We start from the raw sequence: 20201 nt of genomic DNA on the forward strand, positions 1-20201 counted from the left end.
GTTAATCACATGGTTGCAGGCCGGGTAATGGATACAGGCGCATTGAATGCTAGTGCAGTGATTTCCTCCCCAGCTATCACACACTTCCTTGTAGAATTAGGACTCGTTTTCCAGCAGCAGTTTTAAATGATAGGAAGTGATCTATTCCTGGGTGAAAGTGGTGTGAGACAGTTATGCCGCCTTCATGATGCTGGGGGCATAGGGCCTTTTTTATTGTGTTACTTGGCAGTCTTCAGAGTTTTCATTTCATAACTTGAGATGGCTACTTTTGTTTCTAATATTAACCAAATTTTATGTTGCCAAATTTTGGTTCTTCAAGTTTTCAGAGCCAAGTCAATAACTATACAGGTTAAGAGATAGGTTCCTTTCCTTTCCTTTCCTTTCCTTTCCTTTCCTTTCCTTTCCTTTCCTTTCCTTTCCTTTCCTTTCCTTTCCTTTCCTTTTTCCTTTCCTCTCCTCTCCTTTCTCCTTTCTTCCCTCCCCTCTTTCCCTCCCTCCCCTCCTCTCTCCAACTCCCTTCCCTTGCCCTCTCCCCTTCCCTCCTCTCTCCCTTCTTCTTAATTCAGTGCCTCTTGAAGGGCAGGATCTGGGAGTCAGGTTCTGAGATAACTCCAACTCATAAGTCCTAGTAGATGAAAGAAGTGAGGGTTTAGGTGTTCAATAAGTGGGTAGAATATTTATAACGTCTTCAGGAGGCTGGCACTCTATGAATTCTGTCCCCCACTTCTACCTGACCTTGTTTGCCAAATCCCAGAGTGTCATGGAAATGGAAGATTGTCATGTGCTCTGGAAACGCATTATAAACACAACAGGACAGTATGAACAACCAGCTGGAAAGCCAGTGGGCAGCTGAGTCACTCTGAACAGGTCCGTCAATGCTGGATCTGACATCTTGTTTTTCACAATCACCACTGCCGTGTGATGCGAGTCAGGTATCTGTAGTGCGTGCTGGATGGGTGCACTTGGATAGCGGTGCAGGGAAGAGGGAGAGGATCTCGGAATGGAGAACAGAAGCCTTGCTTGGCAGGGAACTTGGGGAAGAAAGGCAGCAGGGCATGATGTTGCTGTTAAGGGTACACTTTTGCAATTTGAAATACTTTCTGAAGGCATTAAACATGTGTCACTAAACCTCTATTAGGAAAATATGATTATGCTTCTGTACTGTTAGAGTGACAGAAAAAGATTTACTTTTGAAATAGTTTTTTTTTTTTCTAACTTTTCCACTGACATTTCTTAAGTAGACAAGCTGAAAAGACACAAGTGAATCCATGCATTTCCCATTTGGGACTCAAAACTGGCTTATGCATGGGTGTGGACTTTGTGAAGAAACACTGTTGCTATTCTTTAGCTACTTTTTCCTTTCTTTTATGATGTTGAGCAAACTGAAGCCTTTGTGAATGTTAAGCACAGGCTCTACCCTGAGCAGCCAATTCTTAGTTTTCCTGTGTTGTTTTGATGGCTTCGCTTCTCTGTTTTCTCTAGGCTAATTTTCTACCTGCTGTCTTTGTACATCTAGGTATGGCACAGTCACAAAGCTGGGCGAGAAGATGCTTCAAGGCCTTTTGCAAAGGCTTCTTCGTGGCGGTGCCCGTGGCAGTCACTTTCTTGGATCGCGTGGCCTGCGTGGCTCGGGTGGAAGGCTCGTCAATGCAGGTGAGAAGGATTTCAGCTCCCTCCTGGAAAGCAGTGCTGCATTCTTGCTCAAGTACCAGAGAGAAGAGCTTGCCTTAGTATTTCTGTGCTGTGACCTGAAAGGTTTCAAAAACCATTGAAACTAATATCTCACCTTACCAAGTTTCTTTAAAAGGCTTTCTGATACACTACGATTGCAATCAGAGTAGAGGTGATTTGAATAAACTATTAAGTGCGTCTTTCGGTCTGTGTACTTTGATTTTTCTGTGAATTATCAATGGGAAACTTAAGAAAATTTACTAAATGACATCATTTTCTGTGACTATGACTATGTTTATACAGCTCATTAAGACAAAATTAGCTAGGTGGTGGTAGTACATAACTTTAATCCCAGCACTTGAGAGGTAGAGGCAGGTATGTTTTTGTGAGTTCAAGGCCAGCTGAGTGTGAGAGAGTATCAGAATAGCCCAGGCAACACAAAGAACCCCTGTTTCAAAAACACAAAAAATAACCCACCAACAACAAAAAAGATGAAGTTAGTACAGTTACAGATTTGTTTAGTTACTCATTAACACATAGTTTTAGTTTGTAGAAAAATCTATGTAACTGATTCCAAGCATTCTATTATGCTCTGTAAGTGAGTTGTTGATTAAAATACATTTAAAATATTTTAATCATTGTGTGTGTTCAAACATGTACATGCTATTGTACATATGTAGAGGTCAGAAGATAATTTTGGAGAGTATGGGTTCATTTGTGTTCCAGGTTGATTCCAGGCCAGCTCAGCAAGCATTTTTATCTACTTAGTTACCTTGTCAACCCACTTTGATTAGAAATATCAAATGTAGCTTATAGAAGAACTTTGAAGTGGAGATTTCAAAAAATTCTGTACAAATGATTTTGTGGAATAATTTAGAGAAGATCTTATTAAGGAATATTGTTTACAAACTAATTGTGTGAGTAGGCTTATGCAGCTAAGCAGCACTTGCACTTTGTAACAGGATTTCCTTGGTTGTCATCAGCATGTTTTAAATTCATGCTTTGTGCTGAATAGCTCTGTAAAACACATACATAAAGTGAATATATAGACTTTCTAGAGGTTATGATTATGCAGAGTAATCCAGTTAGTTTTTACCTTTGTTTTTCTTAGAGCTAGTTGAAGCACCAGGTTTAGGGAATAAGGATGGATGGACTTCATCATAATCAGACTCCTTCCTCAGTCAGGAAGGTAAGGACGTTCAGGAGGCTGAACTTAAGTAGTGACCTCCGGGGGAAGCCAACGGGACAGCTACATTGAATAAATTGGATGACTAGTAACTATTTACTGTATTGGAAGACATTATTTTTAGACACAGCTATGATGACCTGAACAGTCCTTAGGTTCAACAGATTTTTCACAATTAAAATAAAATCATGCCTTTACATTTCTCTTGTTGTGGGCAATCTCTAGATGTCTTGGTACATCCTATAAGAAACTATCTTGATTTTGTTTTTGTTTGAGGCCTGAAACTCTTATCTGGTATAATGCTTTGGATAGATTGCCAAGGTGTCCTTGTATTAAAGTTTAAAAATATGAAAGGAGGTCAGAAAAATTAAGACAAGAAAGAAAAACACAACAAAGAGAGAAGAAAACAAATGACAAAAGCGTAAAGGTCAGTTAATTGATATGGGATGTTGGAAGAAATTAGTGTTTAGCATGGGTCAGGGCAGAGGATATAAGGCAGAGTCTCAGACAGAGCTGTGCTACTCTTGAGACTGATAGGAGTCTGTGTATGACACTCCCCCCTCCCTGGGTTTATTCACTTAAGGCTTGACACATGACATAAATCGGTGCCATTTGGAATTAATATAGTGTAAATCACTGGTTTTAGAAATCTGATTCTGTGGTGGTTTGAATGAAAATAAGCCCCATAGGCCCATAAGGAGGTGGCACTATTGGGAGCTATGGCCTTGTTGGAGTAGATGTAGCCTTTTTGGAGGAAGCGTGTCACTGAGAGTGGGGCTTTAAGGTCTCAGTTGCTCAAACCATGTCCAGTGTCTCATTCTCTTCCTGATGCTTGGAATCCAAATGTAGAACCTTTGACTCCTTCTGCAGCACAGTATCTGCCTGTGTGCTACCCTGCTTCCCACTATGATAAAATGGACTAAATCTCTGAATTGTAAGCCTGCCCCAGTTAAATGATTTTTTTTTTTTTTTGTAAGAGTTGCTGACGTGAGTTGTTCAAGGTCCCCTGAGCTCCATTGTCTAGTTCTCAATCTTCAGTCTGGAGGAGCCTTGTTGGAGCCAAAAAGCATTCTGCTTCCCCATGGAATCCTTTGGGGACCCCAAGATTAATCAGCTTAGAACCCTACCTGACCAAACCTACCCTAATTTTGTCTGCCGGCCATCTCAGTTGGGTCCGACTAGGACACAGCCTGAAGAGTAGGATCCACCCAGGACACAGCCTGCAGAGTGGGATCTGCCTGAGGCACAGCCAGCGGAGTCTGGTACCCTGACCTCAATTGTCTGGTCCAAAGCTCCCCACACCTTCCAGAGAAGTCCTGTTGCTATCAGGATCATCTAGCCAACACCAGGGAAAACCAGATGCCTAAAGGAGAGAATAAGAACACAGTCAACAAGACTGAGGGCAATATGGCATCACCAGAGCCCAGCCATCCTGCTGCAACATATCCTGGATATCCCAAGAAAATTGAAGCACAAGAAGAGAATCTTAAATTCAGTCTTATAGAGATGATAGAGGTCTGTAAAAAGGACATAAATAAGTTTCCTTGAACTACAGGAAAATACATTCAAATAGGTAGAGGCATTAAAAGAGGAAGTAAATAGATATAAAGAAATACAGGAAAATAGAAACAAGTGAAGGATATGAATAAGACTGTCCAAGTCCTAAAATGGGAAATAGAAGTAATAAAGAAAACAATCTCAGACAATCCTGGAGATGGAAAATCTAAGAAAGAGAACAGAAACTACAGACACAAGCATCAATGACAGAATATAGGAGATGGAAGAGAGACTCAGGCATAGAAGATATGATTGAAGAAGTCAATGTATCAGTCAAAAAATGCAAAATCTAAAAAGTTCATGATATAGAACATCTAGGAAATTTAAGGACACTATGAAAAGACCAAACCTAAGAATAATAGGAATAGATGAAGGAGAAGGCCCCCAGCTCAAAGGCCCATAAAACATCTTCAAAAAAATCATAAAAAGTTTAGAGAATTTCCATACTAGTGCATTAAAAGTACACACAAAGACTCTAGGAAAAACAACAACAACCAAACAACCAAGAAGCAAACAGGCCTAGGAGGAGTAGACAGCAGGAAAACTCAAGGCTGAAATCAATCAGTTAGAAATGAAGAGAAAAATACAAAGAATAAAAAAAAAAACCAAGAACTGGTTATTTGAGAAAATCAACAAGATAGACAAAACCCTTAGCCAAATTAACAAAAATCCTGAGAAACAGTATCCAAATTAACAAAATCAGAAATGAAAAAGGAGATATAACAACAGACACTGATGAAACTAAAAGAATCATTAGATCTTACTTCAAAAGCCTGTACTCCACAAAATTGGAAAATGTAAATGAAATGGATAATTTTTTAGACACATACCAATTATTAAAATTAAATCAAGATCAGGTAAACTATCTGAATAGTCCTGTAATGCTTAAGGAAATAGAAGCAGTCATTAAAACCTCCTAACCAAAAACATCCCTGAGCCAGATGGTTTTAGTTCATAATTCTATTAGACTTTACAAGAAGAACTAATGCCAATACTCCTCAAACTACTCCACAAAATAGAAATAGAAGGAATATTGCTAAACTAATTCTATGAGACCACAGTCACCCTGATACCTAAAACACACAAAGACTCAACAAAGAAAGAGAATTTCAGACCATTTTATGAACATTGGTGTAAAAATAATATAATACTCATAAACAGAATCCAAGAACATATCAAAGACATCACCCATCATGACCAAGTAGGCTTTATTCCAGGGATGCAGAGGCAGCTCAATATATGAAGATCCATGAACATAATCCACTCTATAAACAAAAAGAAAGAAGAAAATCCCGTGATCATCTCACTAGATGCTGAAAAAGCATTTGACAAAATCCAATGCCCCTTCATGATAAAAATCTTTGAGAGAGCAGAGATGCAAGGTGCATACCTAAACAAAATACAGGCAATGCATGGCAAGTGAATAGTCAATATCAAATTCAGTGGAGAGAAACTTAAAGCATTTCCACTAAAATTGGGGACAAGACAAGGCTGCTCACTCTTTCCCTATCTCTTCAATATCGTACTTGAAGTTCTAGCAATAGTAATCAGGCAACTAAAGAACATCAAGGGGGTACAAATTGGAAAGGAAGAATTCAAAGTATTTCTATTCACAGATAATATATAAGGGACCCCAAAAATTCTACCAGAGAACCCCTACAGCTGGTAAACACCTTCAGTAAAGTGGCTGCATACAGAATTAAATGAATCAGTAGCCCTCCTCTACACATGTGATAAACAGGCTGAGAAAGAAGTTAGAAAAATAGTACCCCACTCAATAGCCACAAATAATATAAAACTTGGTGTAACTCTAGCCAAGCAAGTGAAAGAAAGAAAGACATATATGACAAGTCTTTGAAGAAGGAAATTGAGAAAGACCTCTGAAGATTGAAAAGATCCCCCATGCTCCTGGGCCAGTAGGAGTTAAAATGGCCATCTTACTAAAAGCAATCTACAGATTCAGTGCAATCCTCATCAAAATTCCAACACAACTCTTTATAGATCTGAGAAGAAAAATTCTTTTATTAATGTAGCTGCATATTTTATTTATATCTTACATATACAGTATTTTAAATTCAGTTTAGCTAAATTATTTTAAAGATGATAAACTAAGTATATTAGAATATTATTTATCTGATTCTCAGAAAACAGACACTGAGAAGCATTTGTCTGTACTTTTTAAGGTACAAGTGCAGGAAAAAAGCCAATGAAAAAGAAAGGAGGAAAACAAAATTAAGCAGAGTAGTTAGTCACATGACAATGGGCTTACTACATTGTCAACTGACTCCATAAATAATTTAAGCCTTGGAATGCCTGTCAGCTGTGCTATGATGGCTGTACTGTTATATCAAGTTTCAGATAATATGGGTCACTTGGAAGTTGGGCAGTGACCTTGGACAGATGTGATTCTGTCAGAGGTGGTCCTTAGAGTTTGGTGTGCAGGCTATTGTTACACATACAGCATATAGGGTAACATGCACTTCATTGGAACCCCACCTGAGTGATGCGTCACTGACTGTGTACATATATGTTTATATACTAAATATTTGTAATTTATGCTTATGCTTTTATGTAGGTTTGTATTCAGGAAAAATTCTTAACGCCATATGGAAAAACAAAAAATCCAGGATACCTAAAATGATCCTGAGTAATAAAAGAACTCATGGAGGTATCACTGTCCCTTACTTCAAGCTGTACAACAGAGCAATAGTAATAAAAATTGCTAAAACTGCATGGTATTGGTATAGAAACAGACAGGTGGATCAATGGGATCACATCAAAGACCCTGTACACCTACAGGCACTTAGTTTTTGACAATGAAGCCAAAACCATATAATGGAAAAGAGAGAGCATCTTCAGTAAATGGTGCTGGTCTAAGTTGGTGTCTGAATATAGAAGAATGCAAATAAATCCATATCTATCACCTTGTTCAAAACTCAAGTCCAAGTGGATCAAAGACCTCAACATAAAACTAGAGTGACTAAATCTAATAGGACATAAAGTGAGGAATAGCCTTGAACTCATTGGTACAGGAGACAATTTACTAAACAAAACACCAATGGCTTGGGTACTAGGATCAAGAATTAATAAATGGCACCTAATGAACATGAAAGCATCTGTAAGGCAAAGGACATTTTCTTTTTTTTTTAAATTAGGTATTTATTTCATTTACATTTCCAACGCTATCCCAAAAGTCCCCCACACGCTTCCCCACCCACTCCCCCAACCACCCACTCCTACTTCTTGGCCCTGGAGTCCCCCTGTACTGGGGCATATAAAGTTTGCAAGACCAATGGGCCTCTCTTTCCACTGATGGCTGACTAGGCCATCTTCTGATACATATGCAGCTAGAGACATGAGCTCCAGGGGGTACTGGTTAGTTCATGTTGTTGTTCCACCTATAGGGTTGCAGATCCCTTTAGCTCCTTGGTTACTTTCTCTAGCTCCTCCATTGGGGGCCCTGTGATCCATCTAATAGCTGACTGTGAGCATCCACTTATGTGTTTGCTAGGCCCCAGCATAGTCTCACAAGAGACAGCTATATCAGGGTCCTTTCAGCAAAATCTTGCTAGTGTCTGCAATGGTGTCAGCGTTTGGAAGCTGATTATGGGATAGATCCCCAGATATGGCAGTCTCTAGATGGTCCATCCTTTCATCTCAGCTCCAAACTTTGTCTCAGTAACTCCTTCCATGGGTGTTTTGTTCCCAATTCTAAGAATAAAGTGTCCACACAGAGATTTTCATTTGGACAAAAGGAGAATCTACAGATTGAGAAAAGGTCTTCACTAATACTAACTTCACTAACAGAGGGCTAATATCCAAAATATATAAAGAACTTAAGAAGTTAGATGTGAATAATCCAAATGATCCAATTTAAAAATAGGCTATAGAGCTAAGCAGAGAATTCTCAAGAGTGAAGTTTCAAATGGCTGCAAAGCACCCAAAGAAATGTTCAAGGTCCTTAGTCATCAGAGTAATGCAAATCCAAACAATTCTAAGATTCCACCTTATACCTATTAGAATGGCTAAGATAAAAAGACCTCAAAGGACAGCACATGCTGGTGAGGTTGTAGAGCAAGGAAAACACTCCTCCATTGCTGGTGGGAGTGAAAACTTGTACAACCACTCTGGAAATCAATTTGGTGGTTTCTCAGAGGATTGGGAATAATTCTATTTCTAGACCTAGCTATTTCACTCCTGGGCATATACCCAAAAGATGCTCCACCCTCCCACAAGGACACTTGCTCAACTATGTTCGTATCAGTTTTACTCTTAAGAGCCAGAAACTGGAAATACCCTAGCTATCCCTCAACTGAAGAATAGATAAAGAAAACGTGGTTCATTCACATATCGGAATACTACTCAGATATTAAAAAGAAGAACATCATGAATTTTTCAGGCAAGTAAATGGAACTAGAAAATATCCTGAGTGTCTTAGTCAGGGTTTCTATTCCTGCACAAACATCATGACCAAGAAACAAATTGGGGAGGAAAGGGTTTATTCGGCTTACATTTCCATACTGCTGTTCATCACCAAGGGAAGTCAGGACTGGACCTCAAGCAGGTCACAAAGCAGGAGCTGATACAGAGGCCATGGAGGGATGTTCTTTACTGGCTTGCTTCCCTTGGCTTGCTCAGCCTGCTCTCTTATAGAACCCAAGACTACCAGCCCAGGGATGGTCCCACTCACAAGGGGCCTTTCCCCCTTGATTACTAATTAAGAAAATGCCTTCCAGTTGGATCTCATGGAGGCATTTCCTCAACTGAAGCTCCTTTCTCTGTGATAGCTCCAGCTGTGTCAAGTTGACACACAAAACCAGCCAGTACAATTGACCCATTGTCAACTTGACACACAAATACATCACTATTAAGCCTCAACCCTTAGATTCTTATTCATCCCCAAGGTCTAAATAACTTTAAACGCCCCACAGTCGGTACGTATTCTCAAAATTTCAATCTTTTAAAAATATCCATCTCTTTTAAAATCCAAAGTCTTTTTACAATTAAAAGTCTCTTAACTGTGGGCTCCACTAAAATAGTTTCTTCCTTCAAGAGGAAAAATATTAGGGCACAGTCACAACCAAAAGCAAAAATCAATCTCTAACCATCCAATGTCTGGGATCCAACTCACGATCTTCTGGGCTCCTCCAAGGGCTTGGGTCACTTCTCCAGCCATACCCTTTGTAGCATGCCTGGACAGATTCCTGTATTCCACTGCTGCTGCTCTTGGTGGTCATCTCATGGTACTGGCATCTCCAAACACTGCATGACCCCTTCAGTCCTGGGTCGTCAGTTGCAACTGAGGCCGCACCTTCACCAATGGCCTTCCATGGCCTCTCACAGTGCAGAGCCTCAGCTGCTCTGCATGACCCCTTCATGTCTTCAAAACCAGTACCACCTTGGTAACCCTTACACATTACCAAGTCCTGCTGCAGCAAGAGTACAACCTTGGTTATCTCTGGAACACAGCCTCTTTGTGCTTTCAGAAAACACTTCCCAGAAGATGTCACCTCAACGATGCTGGTATCTTCTTAATCACCGCTAATTTCTTAGCTCCAGCTAACTAGCATCAATAGTCCCAGTAATGCGAAGGTTTTGCTTTAGTAGTTCTGGTATCTTGTTAATCACAGCTGATTTTTCAGCCCCAGCTAACCAGAACCACAGAATAATCAAACTCCAAAATAGCAATGGCCCTGAAAAGAGTCTTTAATTTTCCCTCTGAAATTTCACAAGCCAGGCCTCCATCTTCTGCATTGTTCTCAACATTATCTTCCAAGCTCCTACACAACATCTGACAGAGCTCTTAGCACAGAATGGATCTTCTAGCCCAAAGTTCCAAAGTCCTTCCACAGTCCTCCTCAAAACATGGTCACAAATTGAGAAAATGCCTTACAGTTGGATGTCATGGAGGCATGTCCTCAACTGAAGCTCCTTTCTCTGTGATAACTCCAGCTGTGTCAAGTTGACACACAAAACCAGCCAGTACACTGAGTGAGATAACCTGACCCAAAAAAGACATGCCTGGTAAATACTCATTTATAAGTGGATATTAGCCATAAGATACAGTATAATCATGTTATAATCAACAGACCCAAAGAAGCTAAAAAAACAAGGAGGGCCCAAGGGAGGATGATTAAATCTTTCTCCAAAGGGAAACAAAGTAGGTATCAGGTTGGTGGAAGGAGGTAACTGGGAGGAAGAAGGCATGGGCAGGCAAGCAGAGCAGGGGAAAGATCATATGTATGTAGGGCAAGGGAGATTAGTGAGTGGGGGGAACAATCTCTAGGATTCACTAGAGACCTGTAATGGTGGGAAGCCCCAGAGGGTCTATGTCAATGACTCTAGCTGAGACTCCTAGCAGTGGGTATATGGATCCTGCATTGGCCACTTCCTGTAGCCAGGCAGGACTTCTACTGGAGGGATAAGGACAGCAACCCACCCGCAAAACCTTCAACCCAAAATGTTTCCTTCCTAGAAGATGTTCAGGGATAAAGATAGAGCAGAGAATGAGAGAGTGGGTAACCAATGAATGCCCCAAATTGAGACCCATCCCATGGGTAAGAACCAAAATCCCTGACACTATTAATGATACTATGTTATACTTGTAGACAGGAACCTAGCATAACTGTTCTCTGAGAGGCTCCACCTAGCAACTAATGGAAAGAGATACAGAGACCCACATCCAACAATAGATGGAGCATAAGGGACTCAAAGAGGACAGGGACTCCTCAGGAAGACCAACAGAGTCAACTAACCTGAACCACTAGGGGTTCCTAGAGTCTGAATCACTAACCAAAGAATGAGCATGGTCTGGACCTAGGCCCCGTGCACATATGTAGCAGATGAGCAGTTGGTCTCATGTAGGTCCCCCAACACCTGGAACAGGTGCTGTTCCTGAACCTGTTGCCTGCCTTGTGGTGGATCTCGTGCTCCTAAATGGAGCACCTGTCTGGCCTAATTAGGAGATGCTCTGTCTAGTTCCACAGGGACTTGATGTGCTTGGGGTTTGGGTTGGAAGTAGGTGGATGTGAGGAGAGGGAGAGTTGCGGGGTGGGAAGTGGGGGTTGGGGGTTTGGTGTTTTCAAAAGAGAATGGGAAGTTTAATGGAGGGGATTTGGGTGAGGGGGAACTGGCAGAAGGAAAAGGGCTGATATTGGGTGATAAAGAGAACAAACAAACAAACAACAACAAAACAAACAAATAAATAGTTGCCATGGTCATGGTGTCTCTTCCCAGCAATAGAAAGCCTAAGACAGGTACTTTGTTGTTTTGTTTTGAAAGGGGATTATTAATTAATCTCCACGTCTCATTGTTTTAATTTCTGCTCTGAAATACTTTAAGCATGATTCATTGATATCTAATGACATATATAAAGTAGGAAAATTATAATGTTTAATCATTTCTGTATTTTCAAATATGTCATTAATTTTGTCCCAGGAAATATTTTTCGATATAGACAATATTGAAAGGTACTGGTAATGGTATTGGAATACAGTCATTTGTCAAATAGCTTTTAAGTACAGAGCACTGTGGTAGATACAATGTGTGATAATGAATCATACACAGATTCTGCCTCTGTGATGCTTTTACTTTAATAGAGGAAGTTCAAGACTTAGTAACATAGCATGATGGATAGTTACATCTATAGTATAAGGTATCCATTTACCAGACAGGTATTTTGTCAGTACTTATATATCCAGAAATTAGAATTTGTTGATTTTGAACATCAACGTGGGAATTTTAATTTGGATCAGAGGGTTATCTGAAAATCACCCCGTAAGCTTTTCGTTTACTTATTTTTACTTATCTAAAATTATATTTATTATCTGTGTGTGTGTGTGCCCACATGTGTGTGTAGGGGCACACACGTGCTACAGTGTACTTGTAGAGGTCCGAGGACAACATAGAATTTGTTGTCTCATTTCACCATGTGTATCTTTGGACTCAAGGTCAGGATGTCAAGCTTGGAAGCAAGTACTTTTACCTGCTGAGCTATCTCACTGGGTTGTTTTCCGTCATTTTGATTTATGTTATGGTCATTTGGGAAGAGGAAACTTCAAGTAAGAAAATGCTTCCATTGTATTGGCAAGTCTGTGGGTGCATTTTCTTGTAGTGATTTATGCAGAAGGTCCCAGCCTATTGTGGGTGCCACCACTCTGGTCATGGGGTTTTCAGTTTTATAAGAAAGCAGGTTGAACAAGCCAGTAAACAGAGATCCTCATGGTCTCTGCTTTAGTTCCTGCCTCTGGTTGAGTTCCTGTCCTGACTTCCCTCAATGATGTATCACATTGAGAAAGTACAAGCTGGGCAGTGGTGGCGCATGCCGTTAATCCCAGCACTTGGGAGGCAGAGGCAGGTGGATTTCTGAGTTTGAGGCCAGCCTGGTCTATAGAGTGAGTTCCAGGATAGCCAGGGCTACAGAGAAACCCCATCTCAAAAAAAAAATAAAAATAAAATAAAATAAAAAAATAAAAAAAGAGAGGAAGTATAAGATAAAAGAAACACTTTAGCATTAGTTGAATGCTAAAGGGAAATATAGCAAGGACAATGGCCTACACCATTTTATTTTTGGCTACTGTATTTTTATGTCAAGATGTTTTGACCTATCTAATCTTCTTGACTCTCATGTGTCTCAGAGTTGAATGTAATCATTATGGGATATGGGTTTAGTTCAGTGTTCTTCATGGTGTAGTGGCTGTATAAGGGATCTGCTTTTCTCATGGATGATAGCAAGACATCAAAGGATGAGAAGAAATACTTAGAAACTTTAAAAGCTATGCTTCTGAACTTTGGTTCTTTTATCCATATTCTATTCATTTATTTTTTATTTATTTATACCATATGTGTGCCTGGTGCTCATAGACGCCAGAAATTGGGCAGGAGTTATCCTGAAACTGGAGTTGTGAACTACCATATATGTTTTTGGGCCCAAATCTGGATCCTTTGGAAGATCAGCCAGTTCTTTTGGCTGTTGAACCATCTCTCTACCCAACAGATTCTATTGTTTAAAGCCAGACATGTTGCCCAACTCAAAGTCAACCAGTGGAAGCATATTTTTACCTTCAGGAAGTAAAAGAAGACGGGAACATTGTGAGTTACAAAGCATAGAGAAATTATAATTGAGCAACGTAGCTGCTCTGACAAGGGAGCACATTCAATGACATAGGTCTGTGTGATTCAGCTGGAATGCAGACATGTCACGCAGCTTTAATCCTCTTGGCTGGAATACAGACATACCCTTAGTAAGTAACTTTAATCCCAAACAATGACATCTAATTGAAGGGTAGACAAAGTGATGAATCAGAAGATCTGTCACAGATAGTATACACACAACTCTCAGGAGAAAATCTATTTAAGAGCAGCACAGGGAGAAAGAGTTGGGTTTGTTAGTGAGTTGGAGCTAAGTCAGCTGTAAGTTAGGTGCAAGGGAGTTGAGTTCATTCGTGAGTTCATACAGTTCAATTCAGATCAGCAGAAGCAGTTGAAGCTGGAGAATAAGAAGGAGCCAGAAGATTAGAACAAATTGTCAGAGTTAGTTTGAGGCCAAGCCAAGCAGTTCAATCAGAAGCTGAGAGAAGCCAGATTGAATCAGTCAGCTTGGAAAGGAGTTTGATCTAGAACAGTTGAGTTGAACCAGCCAGCCAGAGTTCAGAAGGAGCTACAAAGGGTCAGCTTATTCAGCAGTAAGCCTCCTAGAGGACAATTACATCTGGGGAATAGAAGATACTTTTTTACTAGGTATCTCCTACAGCCACTAGGACTCCAAACACATATATTTTGTGTTAGAGGTCACTTAAAATTTTATTTTCCTTTGAGCCTACCAAGAAATAATCCTCATTTTTTATAGACCAAGATTGACAAATTTGTGAGAGAATGGTACCTGGAATATCTCCTCTGCTTTGGATATCTTTAGTTTTCAGATACCTCAAGATCAATTCTGTTGCCACCCTAGTGTGGCCTGTGGTCTGTGGCCTGACTTTAAGTCATTTTGTAACTTGTAGATACATTATTTAAGAAAACCCTGAGGCTGAAACTTAAAATCTAATTAAAGAGATTTGTATTTCTACTCTTTTGGTTTTCTGGGATATTGTTATGGAAATCCCAAATATTCACTTTGAGAAATAAATTTTGTTATAAGAACTCTTTAGGTCTCTCACAAACTCTTATTGGCCGCAGTGCAGTAGGGGAACTTGTTTTTAGGATTTCATCTTTGAGAAATAATTATCTACTTTTAAAACTCGCCTTAGTAGTTCTTTTCTTAGCTTACGTTTTCTAGTATTAATTTATAATTCATAACTATCTAAATAGAAGGATAAAGATGATCAAACAGGGGATGGAGAGATGGCTCAGCAGTTAAGAGCACTGACTGCTCTTCCAGAGGTTCTGAGTTAAAATCCCAGCAACCACATGGTGGCTCACAACCATCCGTAATGAGATCTGAAGCCCTTTTCTAATGTGTCTGAAGACAGATACAGTGTACTTAGATATAATAATAAATATATCTTTGGGTCTGAGTGAGGAGGGCTGACTGGAGTGTGCAGAGGTCCTGAATACAATTCCCAGCAACTACATAATGGCTCACAGCCATCTGTACAGCTACAGTGTACTCATATACATAAAAATAAATAAATATTTTTAAAAGATTATCAAACAGGTAGAGAGTCTGTTTAGGTGAAAGTAAGTTATATATGAAACTATAATGACACAATGGTTCAATTGAAAACAATGTTCAGTTTATGACATAGTGGATTTTTTTTTTCAAATACAGCTCTGTAGGCAAATACAGTCATTTGGATGAGCCATCTCCTTAGCAATGCTCAGCACATAATGATTGTGGGTACAAATTACTGGTTAATGATTATTCATGCTGACCTGTTATTCCCCATAGTGCCCATGAATCACTCTTTCTGCTTGTTGAAAGGTTATCTATGAAAGTAGATGCACTTTTTTTTTTTCATATGGAAGCACCGTATTACACAACATTAATTTAATTCAGGAAATGAAGACTGATATTGCATATAGTTGAAACTACAGAGGGAATTTATGTAGGTGGAATGCAATTATTCAAATTAGAACTTCAATGACTTACCAAGGCTTTTAGAGCAAAAGGGTGCCCTAGGAATAGTTTAATGACCTCACACCAAAGGTTTAGATTTTATTTGAGTGAGAATGCCTACAGCAGGGTCATTGGCTCTGATAGCAGGTATGTGCTTTCCACATTTAAAATTAATATTTAAGGCTTTATAAAGTAAGGGAGTGAAGTCATTTTGAGTATCATCATCTTATTTTTGCTATAATTGCCACATAATTTTTATGTAGCACCCACCCCCTTTTTCCTGTTTTGCATTGCCAGAGGGAGGAACACTTGAAATCACCATTGCATTCTGCCATCTTTCCAGCTCAGATTTCAGAGAGATATTTATGTAAAATGGATTTAAACCTTTTGGAATATGAGGGAAAATGGAGTTAACTCAGCACCTAGATCTTTATTCATCAATAATACACGTTCATTGGTTTGAAATTGTCTTGACTTTCAGCTACCTATGTAGGAGCCTGAAGAAACTGGCTTGTAATAAACCTCTTATGCCCCTACCTAGCTCTGTAGTCATTATCTTACTTCCTGCTGAGGTAAAAATTGAAAGTCCTGTCAAAAAAGTAAGCAAATAGACTCCCCCTTTTTTTTCCTCTCAAATTTCTACTTAAAAAAATTTAAACATACAGAGGTCTTAATAAGACTCAGTAGTTGTTGTAGTTTTATTCATAACTGTTTTTCTGATTCATAGGAGCTGGTTACAGACTCTGAAGGAAAGAAATGCATTGTGATTTATATACCAGCATTTCTGGTGGTGTTTGCGAGTTAGACTTTCTGCTGAATTTGTACTTCTGAGATGGTGGGGAACACCTGTCACAGTTCTCCTTTTGTGCAGACCCCACTCCTCTGTGCTCTAGCCTCTACCCCCAAGCCCTGTCTGAGGCTGACAGCCAAAGAAGCCAGGGTTTAATGCTGGAATATTTTATGGGGTTTTGCTTTGTGTACATTCTTCCCAGATTGCCTTTGGCACAGAAATTTCACCTGGAGTTAAGTTTTTATGTAGTTCTGAAACCTGTCATTAACAGAGAATTCACATAGTTTGCATTTATAGCTACAGACATGTTATCCTGGAGCAGTTGGTGAGTGATAGCTTTGTATGTTCCTTCATGGATTTCCCTTCCCCCACTCTTTTGAATGAAAGAATAACAACGCTTCTGTTTTGTACATCCGGAGTTATGGCTTCTTTTAACACAAAATTTAATATGACCTTCAGAAAGTTTAGTAAGCTGAGTAGGGTAGCACATGCATATGATCCTAACACTGAGGAGGATCAGTTAGGAGGGTTGAGAGTCTGAGGTCAGCTTGGGCTACATAGTGAGACTCCCTTCCTATCTGGAAAAATTTATTGAGGTAATTGAAGATGTCCACACATTGTAGAGTTGATACTGCCATGCCGTCTACCTAGACACACCAGTTTTTACTATCTCACTATTTGTGTCAGACATGCATAATCATTGTTATTGTTCATGTTATTGAACGCTGTAGTGGTAGTTGCATAAATAAAGCCCCTTTCACACTTAGTCCTTCTGTGTACTTCCCTGATGCATGTACCTTGTAGTAGAATGGTTCATTAATACTCAGTTTTTTAAGAAACTAGCAAGTACCTAGTCTGTGAGCCCTCCCAGAAAAAGGGTCTGCTGACTAGTCAGAGCTCATCTCCTCATCCTGCTTCCTTGCTGCAGAGGGCTCCCTGAAGGGCCAGCTTGGCATACCTCATTGCTGAGTTCTACTGACCCTGTAGAGTTGAAGTGGGGATTAATTTGATTAGATTAAGATGATGACTATGAAAAACGACATCGGTTCTGTTTGTCTTCCACCTTTACCTACTATCTTTGGTAGATTTTTTTTTTTTTTTTTTTTTTGGGGGCTCTGGACACAAGATTCTCCATTGCCTCATCTCTTGCACATGTGCAACCAACAACACCCCCCCACCCCCCCCACCCCCGGGATGTCACTGTGGTTTTATTTTTCAGGTCAGGTCCTCAGGCTTCTAGTCTCTAAGTCTGTGTTCTTCCCCACCTGCATTCTTCCTGTATTTCTTTATTGCTCAATGTCTGGGCATTTTTATTTAGAGAGAAAGAACACTAGGGAGTGTAAATCCTATGTTTTGGCCCAAGGCTATAAATACTTCTGCCTTCCCTAGCAGTTTTGTGTGATTGTCTCATATCAGAGATAATAAAAATGGGTGTGTCTTCTTAGAGAACCCATAGTATCACATGATTGGACTCTGACCAATAAAAAATGGCTGGGAATCTGGCACTCTTTCTTCTGTTGCCCGTTATCACCTCTGGGACACTGGGCTCACTCTCTTCTGGGTGCTCTTTCAGTTTTCTGGCTGCTGCAGATGCTTGTGTTTTGTCAGTGGCCAAAAAAGGCCGTACTTATGTGACTGGAGGAGAGGTGAGGCCCACACACTGCACCTCAGTGGAAAGACACCAGAGTGGTCAGAAGGCAGAAGAGTAAATTGTGTAGCTTTCCCTGGGGTCTTGTGGAAGGACAAAGAAGAGCAGATGAACAGGTTAAGGCCTGCTAATCTGCTAACCTGAGGAGTGGTGTCTAGTTGCCTGGTTGCCTTCAGAGTGATTACAACACAGGAATTCTATCTCTGAGGCTCTGGCTAAGCTTACATATCAAAGGCATACTTCAGGCTTAGCTTTTCCTGTCTGTAGTGTGATAGTCTTGGGAAGGACAGTCTTTCCTGAGTGGGGAAAATTCAGATATCTTATTACCCTTCAGATGTATCCTGCTGACTGGAGCTGTGGCTCCCAGCAACCACTGAGTTTGTAGAAAATGATCATACCATGGGTCACTTGTTCAAGAAAAGGTCAAAATTCAGAATTCAAAATAGAGTTTCTATTGAAGGTTGTAGTGTCCATACCATTATAGACTAGAGAAATTATGTGGAGTGGTTTTAGTCTAGACCTCTGTTTGTACAGCATACAAACACACAGGGAGACCAAGGCTACAGGGGCTCGTAGGTTCTTAAGTTTCTGATGATTATGGGATAAAGTTATTGCTGTGTTAGCCACTGAGGTTTTGGGGTACTTCAGTAAGTGGTTAGCCAAATTTGATATATAACAGAACTCAATACCTTCTTTGCTTTTTTTCATGGTTCTTTTAAAACTAACCTCAAGTTATAATTATCTGTCTTTCACCAATGACTAGAAATTCTTTTCTGTTATCTTCTAGTTATTTCATAGATTATTACTAACTGTGCTTTGTAAGTTTTTCAAAGAAAAGACTATTTTCTTCTCATCTATCCATTCATAGGGATACTGAATAAATGCATATTAAATTTGTTCTTTGAAGCATTAATGTGCTTGAATAATTAAACTACAGAAATATGCTAAATATTCATTAATCATTTTTTTTCTTAGACTTTGAGGGTGTTTTTTTTTTTTTTTCACTATTCTGAAAACTTTTTGCTCCATGATGAACTTATCATGTTCTTTATGGCAGGGATGTTCAGCCCTTTTTACCCATGACTCATACTAAGTATTATCTTTTATACTATGCATACCTATGCACAACTGAAACAAAAGTGTCATGCAACAATACTTAAAAGAGAATTACCTTCAATTATGTGCAATGCCCTCTGATATTTTTCAGTTATGTTTGTAACTCGTTAAATGGATTCTATGACTCACTCATCGGGCATGACCTACAGTTTGAAAAATGCTGCCTTACGGCTGGAGGGAGGCCTGACAGGATGAAGCAGCTTAAATTGAGCTATATTGTGTTTGCCTTTGACTATAAAATCTTAAGTATGGACCTGTCACAGGGATTTAGGCAGAAAGGGCAGTGCTAAGGATCTGGAGGCCTTTTGTCTGTTCCTGGTCTAAAAGTTTCCTTTTGTAGTCAGTGTGATCCTTGAGCCTCTTTCTGTTAACATAACCTTGCACATTTATTAATTATGATTCATGAGTCCCACCCCAGCCCTATTAAATTAGAATCATTTTCTGAGTACTTTTAGATATTTATTGCGACAATTTTTATAAATACTAATGGTTAATTTTTTTTTTCTGGACAGCTCTACATGTGAGTGAATGCAAATTGTTCGAGTTTTGCTAGACTTACTAGTTGTCTTTGTATGAGGGGGTTCTAATTGTTTTTGTTAATATTTAACTTCTTCTTAGATATGCTAAGATATGTCCATTTGAGCTTCTTTTAAAAAGTATATTTAGATTTGTTTATTTTGTGTGTATGTACGTGGATGAGAAGAGGGCCCTGGAACACTTAGAACTGGACTGATGGCTAAGAACATCTTAACTGATGGGTAAGAACCACTGTGTGGATGCTGGGAATGAACCTGGCACCCTCAACAAGAACAACAACTGCTGTGACCTCCTGGGCCATTTCTCTAGCTCCTACCCCATTCTCTTACGCATTACATCCTCATGCCAATTTTAGCATGCCGTACTCTTTCATATACTTATATCAATTTATAAATATTCCCTTTGAAAATTTTCTCACTACTTTAAGAGCTTTACTTTTTCTTTTGTCTTGTCTTTTATTTTCTATTCACTTTATTTTAAAAGCGAACATTTGCTCTTGACTCTAGCTGCATATGTATCAAAAGATGGCCTAGTCGGCCATCACTGGAAAGAGAGGCCCATTGGACACGCAGACTTTGTGTGCCCCGGTACAGGGGAACGCCAGGGCCAAAGGGGGGGAGTGGGTGGGTAGGGGAGTGGG

At 39.6% G+C, this 20201-nt stretch overlaps 1 protein-coding gene across 2 annotated transcripts in view; it reads left to right on the top strand.

Moving 5' to 3' along the window:
- The window catches only part of Immp2l (IMP2 inner mitochondrial membrane peptidase-like (S. cerevisiae)), a 931528-nt gene that overhangs the window by 42733 nt on the left and 868594 nt on the right, over nt 1-20201 (top strand). For both annotated transcript variants that reach the window (XM_030247004.1, NM_053122.4), the window contains 1 exon segment: nt 1517-1653. In XM_030247004.1, coding sequence (XP_030102864.1) covers nt 1519-1653 — 135 coding nt within the window. In that variant the 5' untranslated portion in view covers nt 1517-1518.

This window comes from Mus musculus, chromosome 12 (assembly GCF_000001635.26).
Source record: "Mus musculus strain C57BL/6J chromosome 12, GRCm38.p6 C57BL/6J".
NCBI lineage: Eukaryota > Metazoa > Chordata > Mammalia > Rodentia > Muridae > Mus > Mus musculus.